Source organism: Ochlerotatus camptorhynchus, unplaced genomic scaffold, assembly GCF_037179485.1.
Source record: "Ochlerotatus camptorhynchus isolate MF236.1 unplaced genomic scaffold, CSIRO-AGI_Acam_v1.1 ptg000078l, whole genome shotgun sequence".
Classification (NCBI taxonomy): Eukaryota; Metazoa; Arthropoda; class Insecta; order Diptera; family Culicidae; genus Ochlerotatus; species Ochlerotatus camptorhynchus.
In genome coordinates, this window is record NW_027040568.1 from 153,547 (window position 1) to 176,352 (window position 22,806).

The window sequence follows — 22,806 nt, forward strand, 5'->3', positions numbered from 1 at the left end:
ATGGCAAAAATAATCCTTACATAGAAGGTGAATTCACCATTGTAGATACAGAATAATTGCCTTTACATTAAGCCTATATCAGGGTGGCCAGCGAACCGGGAAAACCGGGAATACCGGGATATATCCGGGAATTTGAAAAGTAACCGGGAAAAATCCGGGAATTCGACGAGAGAACCGGGAAAAATAAATTGTCCATACCATAGGAACAAATTTGTAAACCAAAATTTCAGAATAAACCATTAAAAGAGAGTGATTCTTTACCAAATGAATGTCTAGCTCTATTTGCTGCACAATTTTCTTCAGTTTCCCGTCTTATTGTTATTAGAATTTAATTACTCAGCAATATTTCAAATTGATTTTTGTCGTTTCAATTTCAGATGTAAAGTACATGGGCATTAAAAGAAAATATTGAAGATGCTCGACTTTGGAAACAAATATTTGTAAAAACTAAATCTGAATTATTCTTTCCAAGGTTTTAATTTTTGATTTTCAATTCGAAATTAAAATAACCATGCAATTTTAATCAAAATTCTCATGATATGAATTCCAGAATTAACTTGGAATTCTGCTCTGAAATATAAAAAAAAATCTGAAATTAACCAGAAAACACTCCGCTTAATAATTACCGTTGAATTCTTTTTTGAATTTTCTTGAAACCCCTTTAAGGATTTGATTGAAATTCTTCTCAGAATTCCTTTGAACCTATTCGGGGACTTTGATTGCTTTGAAATTCTTTTCAAAATTTTCTTTTAGTTCTATTCAAAACAGCAGAAATCTTTCGAAATTTTATTTAGAAACTCTTTGGAGTATTTTAAAGAAGTTCTTTCTAATTATCAGCATTTTATTTTGCAATCAATTTTGCCGGAGCTCTGTGATGAATCTTTCGTACTAGGGTTGAAATTATCACCAGAACACTCTTAAAACTCTGTTTATTGTTGAATTCTCATCATAATTCTATTGAAATTCTTCTTAAAATTCATCTGTCATGTTCCTCGCGATTCCCATAAAAATCTCCTCAGAATCACGTAGAAATTTTCCTTAAAGTTTTCTTTACACAACTGATTTTTAAATCTTCCAAATTATCTAAGAATTCAATTTAGAACTTTTTAGAGCATCCTTCTCCACAGAAATCTCTTCAATTTCTTTCTAACAATTTCTAAGGACTTCATGGCAGAATAATTCTGGAATTCTGCTCAGAACTTCTCTTTCGAAAACCCCTGTATACAAATTTGCACGCCAATCGGTTCAGTAGTTTCCGAGTCTATAAGGGTCAGACAGACAGACAGAAATTCATTTTTATATATATAGAAGATAGATAGATAGACAACGGACTGAATACACATTTTCTTTATCCGATATCCCTAACAATTTCTTCTAATTCTCATACGTATCAAGTTCATTTTTTCTGAAACATTTTTTTAATTAAATATTTTATTCTTCACAATTCTGTCTTATAACTTATGATCGGTAGTGTGTACATAATTGTATTCCTTTGTTTATACATCTGCTTACAACTTTTACAACTTTATTACTCGGTGTAATTTTAGGATGTTTGTAAATTAATAAAATCTTCAATATAATTGTGAGCTTGTGGGTGCTCAAATTGATTATTTTAATTGCTCAAACAAAGAACGTAGATGCATTTCTGTAAGAGCTGTCAAAATTATATGAATTTACACGCTAATTTTTGTGAGATTCTGCTTGACGAACTGAATTTTGATGATTTTGGGCCGTCTCTAAGTTGAAGTGGGATCCATTGGGACGGTAAACATCCATTCATTTGAAGGGCAATAGGCGTGACTAAATACTACAGTATTAGTATATTTTGCATATTAAAACACTTTAATTCTCACTTTAGATGCAAAGCGAAGCACCGTAGAGTAGAAGATTGGAAATACGTATAGTATAAAAATACATTTCCGATCATGTTAAATTCTGTTTTCTTCTATATGTTCGTGTTTATTGAGTTATAGATAAACTGTTCTCTCTATCTCTATGTGTCAAAATATGATTTGTTAAAATTTTGGATCTTTCGTCATTTGCAAATGTTGATCTAGATTTATCCACTTTGGTCAAGTGCATCTAACCTGTTTTCAATTACAGTGTACCAAAAAATTGCCCGTACAGCTATCTTTTTATTATAGAAAGACAGTTATACGGGCACACTTTAGAATCACGCTAACTTCTTCCCCGTGTATAAATATACACTTGTCTTATTGTTTGTTGATTCTGATTTCCCATAAGTCAACCAACTGTACCCCGCATGAAAGATCCCATCCATTTCAGTTGATTCGGTTGATAACACACCTAAGAATAGCCGGTAAAAATAGTGCTACATCACTGTACTTAGTCAATAAATAAACAGTCTACGCTAATTCGAAAATAATCATACCGGAGGGCAGACTATAAACGGAAAACAATTTGCCTAATAGAGGTTCTTGGTGGAATCTTTTCGTTTATTTTTTCCCTCCTTCTATCTTTTGTTTGGTGAGTGACAGGTTCAGTGTCAAACACATATCGCTCTGGGGTGTGAGATTTTCTGTGGTTGCATTGTATTGTCACTGAACGTTCGGTGAGTTCCCTCGTAAGAACAGTGTGGTAAGGGAAGGGGGTGGCACTCTTACAACTGTTTTTCCAAGTGTTTGATTCTCACGAACACACTGTACGCTGTAATGCAAGTATGAGGTTCGGATGCAATCCCTCCTCGAAAGCACACGTTGTTTACAAACACTTGCGATAGTGCCCTGTCGCCTAGGCAAGACTGAAAACATTCGCATCATTAAACGTTATCGTTTCAAACTTTCCTACACTATTCTAATTTTATTGGCCCTTTACGTTACCCACCTCGTTACAAAGAAATTTTCCGGAACGGAATAGGCCAAGAAATATGCTTTGAGATTAGAAGAACAACGAACCTTGAATATGTTTCACTAGAAGAGATTCTCTTTTGCATCAACCACTGCTGACAGGTTTAGTCCTGTTACGTATTGTTAAACGTTACTCGTCGTAAAGATGAATGGATGGTTTTGTGTGCGTTCAAAAGCGCTGCACCGTACAACACTACTTAGGTCGATAGTAGGTATGTGCTCCACAACAGCGGATGCTAATTGAGTTGGATGTACGGCGATCATTCGTTTCTTTGTGTGCTACGTTCCGGTCGGATGGCTGTCTGTTGTCGTCGTCGGCGTCGTTGAGTTCGTGCCAACGTCTAATTTACTACTTACTATGATCTGTCAGCCTTTTGTGCTACTGTTAGTGTTGCATCTTCTTGATAGTGTGAATTATTTATTTGTTTATAATCCGCTGTGCAATTGCGCGATGCATTTCTATGGTAGATATGAGAATTGTTGACTGGTTCTTTCTGGAAGCTTTTTGGAAGAGTACGGTTTTGCTCTTAAATCAGAAAACAGAGTCTTAGATGTATGTATTGGTAAAATATTTCATTATCTATTCGATTTTATACTTAACAGATAATTGTTCTTATTTGTTCGTTTATATCTATGCTTATAACTTCTGGATACAGCTGGAATTAGGGCGTAACAACTTTTGTAAACAATGACTTCTCTCGTTGATTTCTATGAACTCAAGGTACGTCTACACAAACCAACATATTCATCGGGTAGGGGAAGTCTTCCCCTACTCGATGGTGATGTCGATTTGCAGGGAGAGTCATGACTTTCGAGAGAAGTCATTGTTTACAAAAGCTGTTACGCCCTAATTCCAGCTCTATCTAGACTTATCTTATGCTGGGGTACGTCGAACAGAGAATTATTTCCAACGGAACTTGATCTTTCCCTGTTCCCATATCGTTTCCAGCATGCTTGACATACACAGTTTTGGGCACGAACTGCTCTTTTGCTAATAACTTTGCACACAGTTGACGAAACAAAGTTCTTTTTGAAGCAGTAGACAGAATAGAGTTTAGGCTTGTTATAGATACGTAAAAAAAGAAGATTTTAATTCTAGTAATAAACTGTATTTGTTTTTGCGTTGTAAAAATTAAGTGAGACATGCTCGCTGCACATCTCGGACTATAAGTGTAAACACTCATTGGTGTTGATTCAAAGGTTTTTTATTTATCTACTATGATCTATGAACTATGATCTTAATCTATCAATTACTTTAAAGAAAAACAAATTTAAACCACTGAATGAAAAATTAATATCCTTTTTTCATGGGAATCTAGAAAAACTGATTATGTTCATGCGTTTATCATTTTGTGTAGCCTAATACCTGGGATACATCACTATGCAGGAAATGTTATGTTTTTCAATCTGATGCCAAAGTTATGCTTAAAAATGTTTATCAAAAGAAGGCTTCATCGATTTTTTTTAAATGTTTGACCGATTTAAATGATAGTTGTGAGCTGCTCAGCGGATGCTTCTAGCTAAATTTGATATTTTGTTCTAGATTGCTAAGTGGTTTGGTATTGCCACAAACATTGAAACCTGAATACCTCCTTCATAAGCCAGAACTGAGGTACAGTGTAGAGTATTTTTTTACCAGGTTTGAGGTCTTCTATCACCCGGTTTTGGGAGTACCACGAGCTACCAGTCATCTTATATATAAAAAGTATTCTGTCAATCGTGTTCTTAATGAACAAATCGCCTGCCAAATCATGAATTTCCTGTGGAACTTCGACACTTGTTGTTTCCTGAGGGACTCTGAAACATCGAACTTGTCTTTCGCAGTCACATACTGGTTTTCCGGAATAATCGGCACCGCCGGGATGTTCTGAAGCATAAAATCTCTGATCACGCCTTCTTTCGGAAGGAAAGTAAAGCCGTTGGTCCACGGTTCATGAGTTGATGGGTCGATAAGTAGGGTCCAAGTGGGGGAGCTGCCTTCCTGGCGTCGGTAGCATTTGAGCACCAATTTGACCAAATTATGTATTTATTAGATAGTGAGACATTTGCTTGGTCTAGGATTTTAATTTGTGTCTTACTGTCCTTGCTTGAAGAATTTGATAGTATTTTGACTAGGCCTAATATTGTCCTAACCTGAAGACGTCAGAAAAGTTTTCTAGTTGATAAAACAGCAAAAAAGGTTATCTTCCATTTAATTCCACTTAATTAATTTTGGTATCCATGACAGATACGTATTTCGACTACAATGTGCAGTCTTCATCAGTGTCATTCCCACTAAAGAACTTATCAAAATCTAACCCCCTTAAGTACTCATCCCCTAGGTAAAAAAGTCAAGATCATAGGTATAAAAATGAAACTACAATGTGTTGAATCGGAACCTACCTAACTAATAAAAACCAAAGATTTAAGTAAGCTAAAGGAGAAAAATCTATACAACTCTCTAATAAGGAAAATCCCCAAAGGCTTGGTAGCCATCATAATGAAGTAATGAAATTGGGTTGTTAGCGGAATGCTAAATAAAACAGCAAAAAAGGTTATCTTCCATTTAATGGGAATGACACTGATGAAGACTGCACATTGTAGTCGAAATACGTATCTGTCATGGATACCAAAATTAATTAAGTGGAATTAAATGGAAGATAACCTTTTTTGCTGTTTTATTTAGCATTCCGCTAACAACCCAATTTCATTACTTCATTTTCTAGTTGCTTTAGGTTCTTAAACATTATTCTTAGTAGAAGATCTGAAATTTTATGAAAGATTGGAACCTTAAAGTTGTTTCTTTACTTGATAATTCCGGAAATAATCTAGCAAGTCTACAAAAATTTAACCTGGTCTTAAGTCAAGGAAAAAGGAAGTAGTCGCCCAGGATGGTAATCCTTCACATTGGCCACCTACGAGTTTGTGCAACTTGGTTAATGAAAATGCGTAGTCTGAGATTATATAAATTTGGATTGTTGATTGTTGAAAATGTTCAAAAGTTCCAGAGTCATGATAATAAAGTTCAGATCTTAAATTATCTATGTTTGGAGTCTTTAAATCTAGGACGAATCCCGAATAATCTTAAATATTGAGGTATTCATGGTTTCAGTAAGTACAATATTTTGCCAAGGTCGATATCTTGTAATTATTTCTTCTGTGTTACTGTTTTTTTGCAAATCTGTAATTCCAGTACAAATTAGAGACCTTAAAAAAATTGGGAAGTGGAGGGATACCCCTCACCATTCCTCTCCAACTGGGGTTTTTGGTAAAGAAAGATGATCAACCCGACTCGTACCTTTTCTCAAAGTTGTCCTTGCTCGCTTTCTACTCTCTATATACAATTTTCAAACTGCCGTACTCTAACGGAACTATCAACTCTATACTTTCATCTTCTCATCTATCGTATAAAATGACCTGTTATTTCAAACTAGCACCTTCAACTATGTAAAACAAGATGTTTACTCCATACGAAATTATAATTCATAAGAAGAAAAATAGCAAAGCAGGCACTGCTTATTTTTTACTTAAGACTAAATTGTACATTTTACTTTTTCTTTCAAAGAATGTTGTTCTATATATAATTAAAAAAAACTGTACATGTATTTCTACTAGTCTACGTTGGTTGACGAAATAAATAAATGAATAAAGTATGAGTTTGACGCATGAAACATGTAAATATCGCTTTCAGAGAGTCACAATTTGGCTGGTTCTATATGTCAACACATGCTCTACCACCTCTTCTTAAAAATATCATTATACCATCTAATGGTTTCATAAGCCAAAAAAAAATTATAGCAAATTAATGGCAGCAACCCTGCATCCAACTCCAACATGAAGAAGCTCCAGATGTCTCTGGAGAAGTGGCTTCTATACAGAGGTTTAATGTTGTCAACTGTCATATCACGGTTGTTTTTGTTTCATTTTTTTTTTTCAACCAATTTATGATCTTCGATCTGCCGTCGACTTGTGATAGATTTGTGATAGATTACAGATTACAGATAGATCTCTTCCTAACTCGATGCAAATTCAGGCTACTTTGACCTCTTTTCACATACAAATTTTCAAATTTTACCTCCATTACTCGATATCCTCATTAACTCGATGGTCCCTTCAATATCGAGTTAGGAAGGGTTGACTGTATTACGGATTTTCAATCTACAACTAAAAATTATGAGCAGCAGAACAATTGCATATTTTATATAACCTCAAAACATCCAGAACATCTCCGGTGTCCGGTAGCCACTGCAAATTTCAGACAAATCAAGCTGAACATTGCATTAGGTCCTAAGTCACATTGACAGATTCTCTTCTTCGACTTTCTCTTTGTATCCCCACGACCATGTAAAGACATTACCAGGTATTTACAGCACACAGATCGATAAAAAAAAGTTTTATCTAGCATCTAAAACGACAAAAACAACAAGAATTTAACGAAAGAGAAAGTCGACTAAGAGAATCGATCGATTACTTAGGACCTAATGCAATGTTCAGCTTGAAATATACTGAAACTAGTATAATTTCCCCGTGGAATGCTTCGAGGAACATGAAAATCGGTGAATTATTCGTACAACTGTGGCACTTGAAAGTTGAACCAAAATTTACCTGTCTAATATATGATGCTGATCCCCTGTATTATGTCTAAAGATTTCATTAGCTCGTTCCTCTTTAAAACTAACATTTTAATTATTAATTACAAATCAAAATCCACTTCAACTCATCAGCAAAAAATAGTTCATTGATTCCAATGCGACGCCATATATATGCTCTACTACCCTACAGCGTATTTCATCCAAGAAGTTGCATGCAATTTTGCACATTTCGTTCACACCTGGTTGCCATATTGTCGAAGAGCTCGTTTCAATTTGAGGGAAATAGATAATGATGATGATAAATGGGAATCATTAAATTTTTTTGGGAAATTGATAATTAATTTTTTAAATGAAAATAGTACTTAAAATTCGACACAAAGGCAGCATCAGTGATACAACCGTTCAATTGTGGGAATTCATTAGCATACTTTTGTAATTTTGAGTACAATGTGTTGTTATTGGTCAAACGCATTTTATTTATTTTAATATCACTTATATTTATCTAGCACGGTTCCTCCAGGAATTCTTACAACCATGTCTTTGATTCAATATTGCAATCAAGAAGCCAAGCTTTGAACCATTACCTGCTCATATCACTGAAAACGAAACTAACTCAGAGAGTGAATCACTTTTACTCAGTTATAAGTAACGTTTACTCATTAGTATGGAGAAATGTTCTAAAGCGTAGGTTACTCAGAGCATGAGTAAGCTACGGTTTTATACATTTCTCCATACGAATGAGTAAAAGTGACTCACTCTCTGAGTAAGATCCGTTTTCAGTGATTGCACACAGTCGACATTGGTCGATATTCGAATGTTGAAAAGCACAAGCTCCCGAGCGCTGTTTTGTCATAGTTTCGTTTCTCAAACCTAGGTGGCCCACTACGTACAATGCAGAAAATGCAGCTATATTCACATTCAAGCTAACTAGCTCGCTTACGAAACCACCAGAATCTATAGATAGTCCGATCATATATGACAGAGGGCACTTTAAAAGTGCCGCAAAATATAAACTAATAATCAAGCTGTTACACAGTTCTCGCAAACTGCTTGTTCAAAGCACAAAATTACCCTTTCAAAACCAACACGGTAGAATATAAGCATTTCAAGGCAATCATGGTAGCAATTATGGCTCGCGGTGGAAATTGCATGTGTGACGTGCAACAGCGAACTCGCTCTCACATGGACATGATGGGCATTCCGTCGGTATTTAGATGATGCAAAGTTTTGCAATTTGTCTTTCAAACACTACTGTCGTGAGAAGTGATCTTTCATTCGCCGCACGCTCAACGCAGACACGGTGGCGTCAGGCAATTAAAATTTTACGCTGGCATTTTTTTGTTTTGTTTTCGAGATTGAGAGGTGCGAATCGATTGTGACCGATTGTGAGAAAAATCGAAAATGATAGATTGGAAGGAGATGAACGGAAAATAGCATTCTAGTAAAGCGCTAATGATATAAATGCTTCCGCATAAATCAAATTAGCACTTAATTGACTTTAGAAGCCTTATATGTGAAGTAATTATATGGATTCCTCTCTTGGATATTGAGAGTCTAGAGCACTATCTATTTGTGACTCTCTCAATGAAGTATGTTGTAAATGAGAAGTGAAAAATTCTCTAATTTGTTTTGCTTCCTTTGTTGTCACGGGTGTTGCATCTACGTAAATGTTACTCAGGTACTAGACACATTTTCTGTTTGTTGAAATTTTGCCCCAAGAAAATCATCAATCTTCGGCATCCACTTTTGGCATTTAATGCTCGGTCATACTCTCGCGAGCGTGTACCATTTGTGTTGCCGCCGAAACGAACCTTCGCTCCTTCGAATGTGTCTGAAAAGAGTATTCACACCATCAATTTAACACGCATTGCACCTCCCCCTTCGGCCGGAGCAATCTCCCTTGAAACTCCGTCACTTGGGTTTTGCAAGTTAAGCATCGTGTCCTTGACATACATTAGCGGACTATGGTGCCTTGGTCTCGTTTTGCCCTAGGTACGTGTTTCTGTAGACTGTGCCCAAATTTTTGCAAATCATCTAATTGGGATTTAAATATCTTTTTTTTTTGTAGAACATTCAATGACTACAAGTTTCTCATGACCTTCAGTATTGATTTTTGAATGCACACTTTTTCGCGCTTTTAGTCATATCTGAAAAAAATTATCGGTTATTTGACACCTTTAATGCAAACGCTTCACCAGAAGATTCATCTTATCTTCACACATTTCTAAAATTAGCTTTTTATCTTGTTTTGATCTCAGTATGACCCAATATAATCCGCTCTTCACGTCTCAAGATGTTGACGAACGGCGCTCTATTTACCTTCCACCGGTTTCTAAGCACAAATATTTGCCAACTAACACTCCGCTAATAACCCAAAAACCACCAACACTCACTGGCATCGATCACCTGTAGCACGTCACTCTTTATTTTTATACCGCACAACCCATCATCATGTGGTGCTCCTGTATTTACCAAATGGTGATCAAATCGAAGCCGAAACTGATTTTACTCTTTGTCACCGAACGCTTGTCCAGGCATTGCTTGGGTACAGATGATGTGTTAAATGTTTATTATTAACAACAAGAACCCCTGTCTGTGTGGTTAATGGGTGAAAAGTAAACAGTGGCCATAAAAATATAGTCCATTTACTTGACGCGAAGATTTATAGATTTGTTGCATTGAAGCAAACAGGGAACGTGTTTTAAACCAACATTTTTTTTTATTCAATCCGAAACTGGGTCAAAACGTCGAATAACATGTACTGATTAGATATGGAAATACCTAGCTAGTAGATTTCTAATAATAAGACGTACTAGTACGCACTGCCTGCAGAGATTTTGTTTATCTGGACAAACAGGGAATCCATTTGCAAAAAAATCGTTTCTTCACAAATGACATCATCGTATGACGCAACCAATCCCATACTCATGTTCACAGCTTTTCATCTAGATTACTATATCCCTGAAGTATGAATGCCACTGCCAAGGACGCCAGAAGGGGGCCTTTTTTATTCATGCTCTTCCCTGCCACCCTTCAATGTCGAATTGGCACGACATTTCTTCGAACTGTGCTACACGGCAAAAATGATTGCTCATGCTTTCAGTAGCCCATTAGCTGGTTCCGTAAAAACAACTGTGTTTTTCAACATGTGAAGCATTTATTTTTCTCTTGGCATGTTCATATGGCTTTGGATTCTGCAGGAAAATTGTCCGGTCCTGGCTTATTTACGTCTGCTATTCTAAGTTAATGAACCTTACTGCGATACCTAAATAAATATGAATTCAAAAAAAAAAAACATCACCAACCATGACGAAAGCTCTCCTGTTGCCTGGATCCTAGATTAGCAAGAAGTATAAATATGTATTGTATTGCACTGAATACCGGACAGTCTTTTATTTCATTTTCATTTTTAAAGTGAATATTAAACATAATTATTATTTTAAATGAACATCATACAATTAACGTGACATTTGGATCATATTTGTCCTTGCTAATCAATTTTTAAAAGTGTCCGGATTTATGAACTAAATGTCTATTGTCTAAATATAAATGTATACTAAATGTACATTAATATGTTTGTTCAAAGATAGTTATAATGACGCAAAATTGTCTTATTCATCTTAAAAAGTATTATATCCTTAATTATTAAACACGACGTTTTGGTGTAATTTGTCATGCAAATTATAATTTTTTTAATAATGTTAAAATGGTAACTTTGAAATCTATCGGTTTGGGCATAATATGCTGCACAGCACAAATGCTGGTATCAACCATTGGATCCAAAATGAATGTGTTCTAGCTAATTTAAATTATTTTTTTAGTTACTTTATTTGATCATTCCGAATTCCTTGTTCACTATACAACACAATATATACAATAAATCTTAAAACTATAGTCAAGAAGTTCAATATGAAAGCACCTTATCGTGCGCTGACCAAAAATCAAATTTCACACTTCGAGTTGCACAAATATGGCAATCCCGCCAAAGGGGGGGGGGGGTATAGCACTTCCATTCCACTTATACACTCATCGCGAAATGTTTGCTTCTAAGTTCGACAACAATTGGCGTTTTTCAGTGAAACTTTTGCGAGTTTTCGCCACCTACATTTCGAAGTGAGAACTACTAGAGGGAAGATAGTTGCCAAATTTTCCAACTAAAACAGGCGATTTTCGGAGAAAATCGTTCCATTAAGAAAAAATAATGATTTCCGTGGAAACTTTTTGGAAAATGGAAACTGGTGAATATGTGTGATTTCCACTAAGAAAGTGGAAATTAAGTGGATTTAGGGAAGCTGCTGATGATGGAGAAATGGTTGTATAGCACGCCAGTATTCCATAATGAACACAACTCACAACCTCTTTTAGGCAAACATATTGATACTAACAATTTTCTATGGAAAACACAACGGAACTGCATTTACTCAACACGCACTCTAGATGGTGCTAGATGGTTTTCAAAGTGATAACAACATGACAAATCATCTTTAATGTGAGTAAATTAGCTATTTACTTTTATTCACATCTTATTTGCGATGCTGCCGTGAAACGAAAACTCATCTGGAAAAGTCAAAGATGCACATTTGATTGAAAAAACGTTTTCCCCTTCAATTCGAAGCTTATATTGAAAAGATTTATCGCATATTTGATGAGAATTAGGATTTAATCGAAGACATCAAATCAAGGAGACTGGCAACTCTGCCAGAAACCAAGCGATCGATACAGTAGCGCTGCGCTCGAGCAAAGGTGGAAGTAACGCATAAAGAAATTAGCAAATACACAAACCATTATTGTGAGGTTAAAATCTTTGCTATCCAATTCGTTCGAAGCATTTACCTTTTCGCGGCAGATGATGCGATTGTGCCGGTCTCATAGCGGTCGTATGAGAAAATGGTAGAGTTGCCAGTCTTCTTGATATGTTGTATTTGATGTAATGCTTATTATCACGCATTTTATATACAGTCTGTCAACATTATCATCATCATGCAGTGGCGACAGCTTTTACTGAAATCTCCCAATAGGAAAGGATCGACCAGGCAAACTGCAGATGATGAACAGCACACTAAACAATAGCTGTTATCGAGTATACAGACGACCGCGTGATACACATAGAGAGGTACTCCGGTTGCTACATGAAACATGAAATCTGTATGCAAGCGCTAGATAGTAAGTCAATATTAAAAAAAAGCAAATAGATAGGACTTTAACCCAAGGTTGCAAAGACTCATTTCAGCTAAAACAATGTTTTTCTAAATTATGAAATAATTAGATGCCATGATCAAATTTTGAATTAGTAGGATACAAGAAGAGGTTGCAAAGAATGTGTTTGACATATTAAACCTGTTTATTTCACTTCATGAGAGTCACAATCAGCGATTTTTCACAAACTCACTCACTCACTCACTCAGCGATCAGCAAATCGCTGATTGTGACTCATAGAAAGCAAAATTTACAGGTTTTATGTTTCCAACGCTAAACACGTCATATGTGTGCGTGACGCTGAGAAATTGCTAATAGAAGTACGGACGCTGGTTAGATTGACGATATAACGTAAATTAAGCTACATATTTTGAAAACCAAAAAAAAAGTGATTTCCAAAGGAAATTCGCAATAGAATTAATTCTGATGAAAATTTTAAAAGAATGCTGCAGAATCCAGTGAACAGAATTACGATACGAACTACGATAGTTTTAAACATTTTTTTCTCTTAAAACTCGAATGTAATTGTAGAAGAGAGAATTTATGTATGAGAATTTTAAAAAAACTCCAAGGGAACGCTTAAGAGAATTCCAAGGAGGATTTTCATGAGAATTCTGAGAAGTATTCCATGGATTATTCTGAGATAATTGCAAGAGTATTCTGAAAAGACTTCCTTGGCAATTCTGAAGAGACTTATGGAGAATTTTTCAAGGGAATAGAAAGAGAATTATGGATATACATTGTATGCCAAATTTTCACGAATTCTCGAGTGTCAGAAGATTTTACAATTACGGATATCGAAACTTACTGAGGTTCCGAGTTGCAGTACGAGATCAAACTTTCTAATGTTTCCAGTGTACCCTTAAATTACCAGAGTTCCTACCTAAGATTTCTAAGGCTTGTCTAAGCTCAAGAAAGTCCTAGATTTCTAAGAGTTTTTACAGTGCATGATGTTTCGAGAGTTCTACAGTTGTGGATGTTCTGGAAATTCTCAAGGCAACAGATTTTCTTAGAGTTTCAATAATTTAAAAGTGTTAATCTTCATGGGAACTACAACCTCTATCGTCAACTAATGTTCTTGGAACACTTCCACAAGAGTTAATTGATAGTGATCTTAGCCTTTATCATTTTTGCATTAGTATATTGTCTGGCAAATAAATATGGTGAAGAATCCGTAAAAAATGTCAAACCCAGCCTGCATAAGCATCTTTATCTACTAAGCTAAATGAGACCCCTGATGTTAATCACCTTCGATGCAGTCGATGCACGTTGCATTTAAATGAATAGTTGCATTTTAAGTTACTCATAAATAAATATTCCACGTAACACCAGAAGCCAGTTGAGACAAAACCACACACTTCGACCTCATTACAAATTCTCTACCAATCAATGTTATGTAGTTGCTCTGCTTTCGGGCAACCCGTTTAAAATCCCAAACAAATAAAACTTGATTCAACTTGTTTGTCAAAGTTAAACAGCTCATACAGAAGCCCACGTGTGCTTCGTAAATGTCTCTCCTCACTGCTCAAGACCGGTAGTGCCTCTGGTTAGCCGTCTGCAGCTACTCGTTAGTCAACAATACAGGCCACAACAAAAGAGGTCTTTGTACCTACACAAATGTGTTAACATTATTAAATGGGGCTTATAGTGTGATTTGCTCTGCTAACGATTTGTAGCACAAGTCGTGCCATATCTGAGTGTCGTCGGACAGCTGTTTTTGCTCCGTAATATGACATGAGCTGTCTATGAAGATAAACCAAGCGCGATATCGGTTATATTTTACTGCGTTGCGATTTGTTGCGATTGTGATGGACATTAAACTCTGCACCCTGCAATGAAGCTTAAGCGAATGTGCAACCGCTTTTTAATCAGTTGTGGATTAGAGATGCAATGTTTTTTTTTATCTAATTCAGTTAAAAAAATATATGCGAACAATATCAGTTGCGCTCGAAATCAAATAAATTACATAACCTAAGCCACAACAATGGACACGTTAACGATAACCCAATGACTGGCACGACCTGTAACAATCTGTCCCAGCTTTTAAAGAGCAAACCTGAACACATTAGGCCCAGTTACATGACTTTGGGTTTCGTTTTGCACAAACAAAACGCTAATTATCGACTAGACAGCTAGCGTGAGGCAAAACATGCTCATAGTCTTGAGCACACAAAACATCAATTCTCTGCAAATTTGAACAGAGTTGCGAAGCCGCACGGCGGTGCTACCTGTATTTTCCTAATTTTCCTCCCATTCACCACGATTACCTTTATGCTTCGAACATAGCTTTTATTTAATGTGAGCATAAATAAGCGTAGCGAAAATTGTGACTTCATAACATAAATGATCCGCAAGCAGCGTGTTACGTCAATCTGGCTCGCAGCTACCACCAGTCACTCAACGTGCAACGTGCAGAAATGGAAACTGTTTGGATCCGAGCCACCCTTTTCTAGTGACAAGGCACAATCTTTCTGATCCTGATGTAGTTACCGTGGGCCATAAAGTCTAATTGCTGCAATGATTTTCGAGCGAATGCAATTCACGACGCTGAACGAATGCACTCATAGAACGAACGTGACTCGAGTGGATGTCATCATGATAAGTGTGGTAGAAACGGTAAGGCTGTGAAGGAATTATTCTTGTGGGGGTAACTTTTATAGCCAGCTGCAATCACGGATCACAAGATTTTGATTACATTAAACCGTAAGTTATAATCCGGTTATAGATTCTTCATTATCCCTTCCCAACGATGATTGAAAAGAAGAATTCCGTGGGACGACATTCGGTAAGGATACAATCGATAGCCAAGTACGCGGCATCCGAATATACGTGACTGAAGGTTTTTCTTGACGTTCGATTTCATAAGGCCAAAACAATTTATCAGATCGTGATGTGTAGAATATCTAATATGCCCGGCAATTTACCACCGCAATTAGAAACTGCAATCGTTGTGTCGTTTAGTGGGTAGCATGCAAGCAGCAGTGGCAGGGTTTAGATTCCTTGTTGAATATTTTAAGTATGACACAATTTGAACAATTGCCGCATTTATATTCTAGTGTGCAGGGACATAGTTATGCTGATTGTACAGAACTAGCTGGTGTTCAGTAACTAAAGGAGCGGTATCCGTGCGATAGCCATGCGTGGTCCACTTTCAATTCCTGGAAAAGGCAATTTAATTTGGACTTGAATTTTACGTTCGTTCCAAGTCACTGTTGGTTTCGTTTCTATGAATGAAGCGTGTTGAGGCTGAAGCTATAAAAAAAACTAGGGTGAAATTATACTCATGAATATGTTATGTTGCTGCTGCATAGCCCTGGGTGGTCTGTGCAGTGCACCGAGGTTAGTGGGTAATTCTATACTGCGATGGGTGGTGTCTACGCTATTGAATTCAAATAGTAGACAGAAATATCCTTGAATGAAGCGTTCTTTAACATACTCGTCAAGGCGCAATCGTTTATCCCTGTTTCCTTTAGCAAAAAGTGAAATTAAATTATTTGGGTCAAAGTCAAAGAAAATCCAATCACCTTCTTTTATTGGTGCTTATTTTCAGACTAAAACGAGGTATTTATTTATTTATTTATTTTAATTATAGTCACTTTAAAACTCTTGGGTCATTCGTGACTTGTCCGGGGCTTAGATTTGAACTCGTGACTTTGACGTGAGAGGTATGGATGTTAACCACTACGCTGGGGCCGTTCCACTATGAGTTAAATGTATGCATCATTTACAAAGTTGATGTTATGAAGTGTGACTTCATTTGTTTCAAATTCTTCGCAATTTTCCGCATTAAAATAAATGTATATCGATGACAACGCTGGTGTTAGTTTAAGCGTTCAGATGTACTAAATGTTTACAGCCATTTTGGCATTTTAAGGTGTTTTGTTTTCGTTTCTAAGTTGATTTTGATGTTTTTTTTTTACGTCATTGTGATGTTTTGGACCTTATAACAAACGTGTTTGCCTTTTAATGATGGTGTGGCTTTTAAAGGTCATTTTGGCGTCATTTGACTGTTTTAAAGACATTTTGGTAATTTTAGAATTACTAATGCCGTTTTTTGCGTGTTTCTGTCCTATTTTTAATTTTCATGATTGTGTATGTGTTTGACGTCGTAATCGGTCTGTTCCCGTACTTGCTAGATTGATTTTGATATCAGTTCTTATAAGAGAATAATATGGAGCAGAAAGTACGCTTGTGCTTTTTTTTTTTTGTACATAATCGTACAGAAAATCAAGTACGGGAACAGACCTAATGTCATTTTAGTTTGAGTATTTTTTGAGACCATTTTGACTTGTTCAATTATTACCCCGAATGTTATACCGAGAATAGTTCATTAGCCCGAATAAAGGCATCGAAGCAGTTATCTTTTAGCATCCAATAAAAGTTTAAAGCAAGTAAAAATCGTAATAGGGTGGGTGAGCCAGTAGTGGAGGTACTAAGCCAATTTATTTAGTTATCTTTAAAAAATTCCGGGATTTTTCTAAACCCGGGTAACAGGATCCTCAGAAATGCTCCATATACTCATTTTTCTCTCTTGACCTTCACTTCTTTTTTTCAACATGAGCAGTTCTTTGAGTAGTGGTGAAATCGAATTATTAATCGTACTGAACTGCATTCAACGAAACAGGTCGTTTTTTAAAATGAGTCATTCGTAATGGCATTATTGGTAATTGAATTCGGTATAATGACATTCTAGGTAATAACAAGGAGTCGTTATTGTATTTTCAGAAGGATTCGTTCGTTTATCGTTTAAAGAGCATTTTAATTAATTAATCGTTTAAAGAGCATTTTAATTAATTAATCGTTTAAAGAGCATGAAAGTCAACATTATCTTAAAATCCCGAAATGGTATGAACAACATGGCCATAAAAAGGCGAATGCACAATAGTGTAAAACCTCTTAAATACAACAACAGCATGGTCGTAAATCCTCTGAAAAGGCTTAAGATCCACAATGGCTTTAGATCCAAAGGTCGAATGTAGGATAGCAAAGGATTGCAGTATAACATTTTTTTTAGTAATCCTTAGCATGAAAAACAAAGATCTGAGCTTGGACAAAACATGAAATATGTCTTGAACTTTGATGAACTAGTCGGATAAAAATATAATTGAAAGGTTATTCCGAAGAGATCTCCAAAGGAACTGTGGAAAGTATTCTTAGTAAATTTCATGGAGACCAGAAAGTTATTCTAAAACCAAATTCAAATGCTTTAGGTAAATTCTTAGGATAATTTAAAGGTAGTAGAATTACTTGGCAATTCTGAAGAGAATTCCAAGGGGATTGTTGGGAAATTTCTAAGAGAATTTAAAAGAATCTCTGAGAACAACTCAAAGAGAGTTCAAAGGATAATTCCCAAAACTATTCAAAACTCCAAAACTCAACAACACTAAATTCTAACAAGAGTCCAAAGACAATAATTAAGGAAATCTAACATTAATTTCAAATGAATTGTAATAAGAATTTGAAAGGGATCTGAGTCTGATTCCAAAAGAATTCTAGGGAGAATTTAATATTTTCAATAGCGTCAAGGTGGTATATTATTTAGCTGTATTTTGAGTTGAATTTCATGTAAACTCACAACATCTGAGGATAGTGTTATGGGACTATTGAGAAGAATTCAACAAAATTAAAATATATTTTAACGGACTTGTGGGCAAATGCGAACGGAATTTTGAGGCAACGACAATGTTTTAACGTTGTATCGAAGTAAATTTAGTGAAGTATGATAAAATTTTAAATTTAATTTAATGCCAATTAGGGAACTACTTGGGCCACAAACTGGCACAGTTGCACTATATGCAAATTAATCGTAAATTATGCGGATAGACTCTATGAATCTGTTAGGACATGATTTGATGCTAAGAGCGTTGTCTCAGTCGTGGTTTATTTAATAGATCATTTCATCTCAACTTCAAAGCTAGTTGGAAAACTTAAAACAACCACAAATGATACGTATATTTTTCTACCTGGATTTGACGCTCTTTTAACGAGCTTTGTCGGCTCTCAACTTAGTATTATAGATGCATTTCCACAGTTATTAATTGAATAACGATATTTTATGGATATTCGAGAGGATTTTTGAAAAAAATTAAATAACATTCTAAAAATAACTCTGAGAATGGCAAAGAAATACATTCTGATGAAAAATCCATGAAAATCCTGACAAAAGCTCCAAGGGCATCCGGAAAGAGTTCCAAAAGAATCCTGATGATAAATCCAAGGGGATCTCAATTTGTTGACATATAAAGAGTTCTAAGGCGAATGCTTATTCAGAGGATAGTTTCTTGCGAATCACGAGGAAGATTCCAAGAGAATTCTAAGGAGCATATCAATTAACTCCTGGAAATATTCCAAGGATACTTAAAAAGGGTAATTGAAACAATTTGAAAAAAATCAAGAATATTTTTAAACTTTGTAGAAAATTCAAAGTTAACATTGGGCATAATGCTATAATGAAATTACATAACACATTGAGCATCTTTGAAATGTTTGGTCAGTCTGCGGGCATATATTTCAGAGACTGAAAGCATTCCGCGGGCCGCACAAACGCACTCGGTGGGCAGTTGGATGAGCACCACTGCTTTAAAATGTTGTAATAAAAACCAAAACTAAAAATGCCATAACTAACATACAATGTTTGAGTACATGTGATTTTCTGTGCAAGTGCACTAGTTCTGATCAATAACGAAGGAGCAACTACGAAATGTAGGCTCTTTTTATAAATAAATTTGTCATTTTAAACATTGTACAGTGTATTTAAAGTTGCATACGCAACTCCATTTCTTATCTCAGACCAGTGATCCGAAACAATCAACCTTCAATTTTTGACCTCATACTTAACACACATACACGCATACAACATTCAAACTCATGCATTCGTTCGCAAACAAAGTAACTTCATTTTCATCGTGCGTCCCAAAACCATGTCGTTGAATCCCCGAATACGCTTGTCCTCCTCTGTATCCAAAACGAAACTTCAAACCTAAGCTAAGATTATTGTTTAGTTTCTTGATTCTTCCATCATTTGCTGTCTTTATGCCTTTCTTATTTTCATTTTATGTTCGCTTATGCTAATGGCACCTAAGTTTCACTAGGCAAGGTAACTCTAGCATGTTAAGCAGCGCTAGGTTGACAATAAACTGCGATTTTGAATCAACGCCAGAATGAGTAATGTATCATAATTGATAATGAATCTTGAGAGGAGTAGATAGGTCCTAACAGAATGCAGTTTTATCAGTTGAGGGTGCATTGCTTGAAGATGCCGTGTAACTTGCCCTTACAGTATAAAGTAATGAGTTAGAGAAGAAAACGGAGAAGGGACATTGGCTTCATTTCATTTTTGTTAACAGTCCGCTTAAATATCCGTTGTTTTGTTTGTTAACCTCCTTGATAGTATGTAAGCAATCGTTATAGAGAAAACATCAGCTCAAAAGAGACTCAATTTTCTGACCGTTTTCTATTGACCAGCTTTGGCCGGATACAACCGGCAGCAGTGGCGACAACCGACTGGACTGCGCAGCAAGACGTTCACCCGGCTGAACCGAATCGCGGCAGCGAGTCGATGACCTATCAGCAGGCTGGCATCCGCAACACACTGCCACTGTCGTTGACCAGTAGTCTCCAGCGCGATCTACAGCAGAATATACCACTAGATCGAACTAGATTTCCCAGTAGTGCTAGTAGTAGTAATTCCAAACATAGCATCTATACCGAAATAGCCCTCGGTCGATCCATACAAAACGTTATGCGTCCGTCGTCGATCGGAGGCTCTCGATTTGCCACGACTTCGTCCTCAACTATGGATCATCATCAGGATGATGCGCTTTGTAAAACTGCTTGCAATTTTTTGAAAAGCGGCAACAGTCACAGTATTGCCACTTGTACTGCTAATCACTCGCACAAATGTGTTCAAGATCTAATCAAGGAGGAACTTGGTGCTAGATTTTTAAACCACGGCCCAGGATCGGGAAGTTTGAGCAACGCTGGTAGCTTAGTTAACATCCACATCGAGTCGGAATTGCAGCAGCATAGCGGGCTTGGAGCTGCCGGCGGATACCAGTCAAATCCCGGGTCTGGTCGCACCAGCCCATCACATCAGATGTTCCATCACGGTTCGCCACCCAAGCATTTCGGCGCAATTGGCCACTCAATCAGCATACCAAATAGTACCCGGGTTAGCCGAGCTCCATCTCCTTCGTTCCTGCATGCCGTCGCCGGAGAACATCCAAGGTTGGAGCAAGTTCCAATTTTTCTCTTGTTTTGTTTTGTTATGCCCTTAGCTCTGTAAACAAGATTGGTTTTGCATTTTCTTTTGTGTTTTGCTCTTTCACCCAATGTCTTCGGTTTGTATTCCAAATTTTAACATAACTGTTTCAACTGCTAGTTCGAGTGACTTTACATACATACAGTCATTTTGAGGCCGTGTTTTTTTTTTTTTGTGAAACTAATTCGATCCCGACCAGGATTTCCATAGAAGCATAGTAGTAGAAAATTGATAGAGTTGTACTAAATGTCTAATAGAATGTTTAGAAATTTGCAAATCAGATAACTATTCCAATTAGGAAGTGATTTTCCGTGTCTGGTTCCTCGTGTGACAATCGTTCGTCCCCTTCTTTAGTACACACCTTCTATAGACCCGTGGTTACATAGTATAGAACCTTGTTATGTTACACATTGGAGGACTTAATCGACCTATTGCGTGCCAGAATGCGGGATTTGACTTAACACGCACCACCTCTTTCAGTTGCATTCCTGGAGAGGCGGTGGATTCTTTTTTTTTTTTTGCTAGCGAGTGTGATATCCTCTCTTTGTTATGATACAGATGATGAAACGTGCTCTTCTGAATCAAAGCGATAATAAATGGTGTTGATGAGAGCTGAATAGCAGCAGTGCATATTTAGCATAGTTCTGCTTGATTTTCTACAAATACTTACGTTAGGATATCTTTTAAGAAATATGTGCGCTAATAAAGTCACATTGCCCTTAGTATCTGTTTTTAATCAAACTGGTAATCTGCACTTTAATTATCTGATTTGTCTTCGAATTCGAGCACATACACAGCAATACATAAATATTAATATTACATCCAAGAGGATGTAATTTTTATGGCCACAAAAATAAACAAATGCAGTAAAAGCATTTCAATTGCACAAATAAGTTCACGAGATGATTTTCTAGCCGCAGTGCATTTGGGAAACAAATTTTGTTTGAAAATTTAACTAAACATAAAAATAACAAAATTATTTAAAAAACCTTCCGACGACCACATTACAGAACCCAAACCTATAATAGAAGCTTACTTTTCCCGGTTGGGTGTAGTTATTGTAGTTGGGTAACTATTACACACAACCAAATTCTCTTTATTTGAGAAGTAATTTCGCTTGATAAATATAGCCAGGGTTGAGAAAATATTAAAAAAAATCTATCTCAACATTTCTTCGATGATCACGCTTGATTTTCGTGGACAAATATCAACAAGCAAACAGCAGCGGATGATACTACAAGGTGTGATATCGTTGCTCCAAATATCAAGCCAACAAAACCCATCAGCAGCGGTGCCGTGGTAAGCGTGATTGCCTCTCACCCTAAAGGGTAATCCTGAGGCATAAAATCTCTGATCACGCCTTTCTTCGGAAGGGAAGTAAAGCCGTTGGTCTCCGGTCCAGTTGATGGGTCAATAGGTAGAGTTCAGGTATGGAAGCTGCCTCCCTGGCGTCGGTAGCATTGGTACTCAGTACGAAAAACAAAATCGAAAGTAAACAAATCAAGGAAAAAAAGCCATCAGCAACTATTATTACCAAACTGTGGTGAGTTTGAGTTTCAAGATTTTTGCTTTACACCCGAACGCTACCCGAAACTTCCATCACTGCTGGTAGCAGTAGTTATGTGTCTGTCTGGCATGTAAAGTAAAGAGAGATAACAAATTTGTCTATCTCTTTCTTAAAAACAGTGTTCACCGGAAACCAGAGGAGCTTGTAAAATCAATATCAAGCATGATGTTTTGTTCCGTGATATTGAGAGCGTATAAGAGATTTTGCAAATGATTATGCCATCACTGAATTTAACAAACAGCGTTCTATGAAACTTACGTATTCTTGTCGTCCGCGCTTCAATGGGTCATTTCTCGACGTAACGAACACATATGCAAAACTGGTTTAAAATGGTTTTACAACGCT

The 22,806-nt window shown here is 36.4% G+C and overlaps 1 protein-coding gene across 4 annotated transcripts in view; it reads left to right on the plus strand.

Moving 5' to 3' along the window:
- The window catches only part of bun (bunched), a 334,561-nt gene that overhangs the window by 77,713 nt on the left and 234,042 nt on the right, over window positions 1–22,806 (plus strand). For 3 of the 4 annotated variants that reach the window (XM_065217688.1, XM_065217689.1, XM_065217690.1), the window contains exon 3: window positions 20,099–20,860. The exons of the other annotated variant lie outside the window; for it this stretch is intronic. In XM_065217688.1, coding sequence (XP_065073760.1) covers window positions 20,099–20,860 — 762 coding nt within the window. The remainder of the gene's footprint in view (window positions 1–20,098; window positions 20,861–22,806) is intronic. 4 annotated transcript variants of the gene reach the window in all.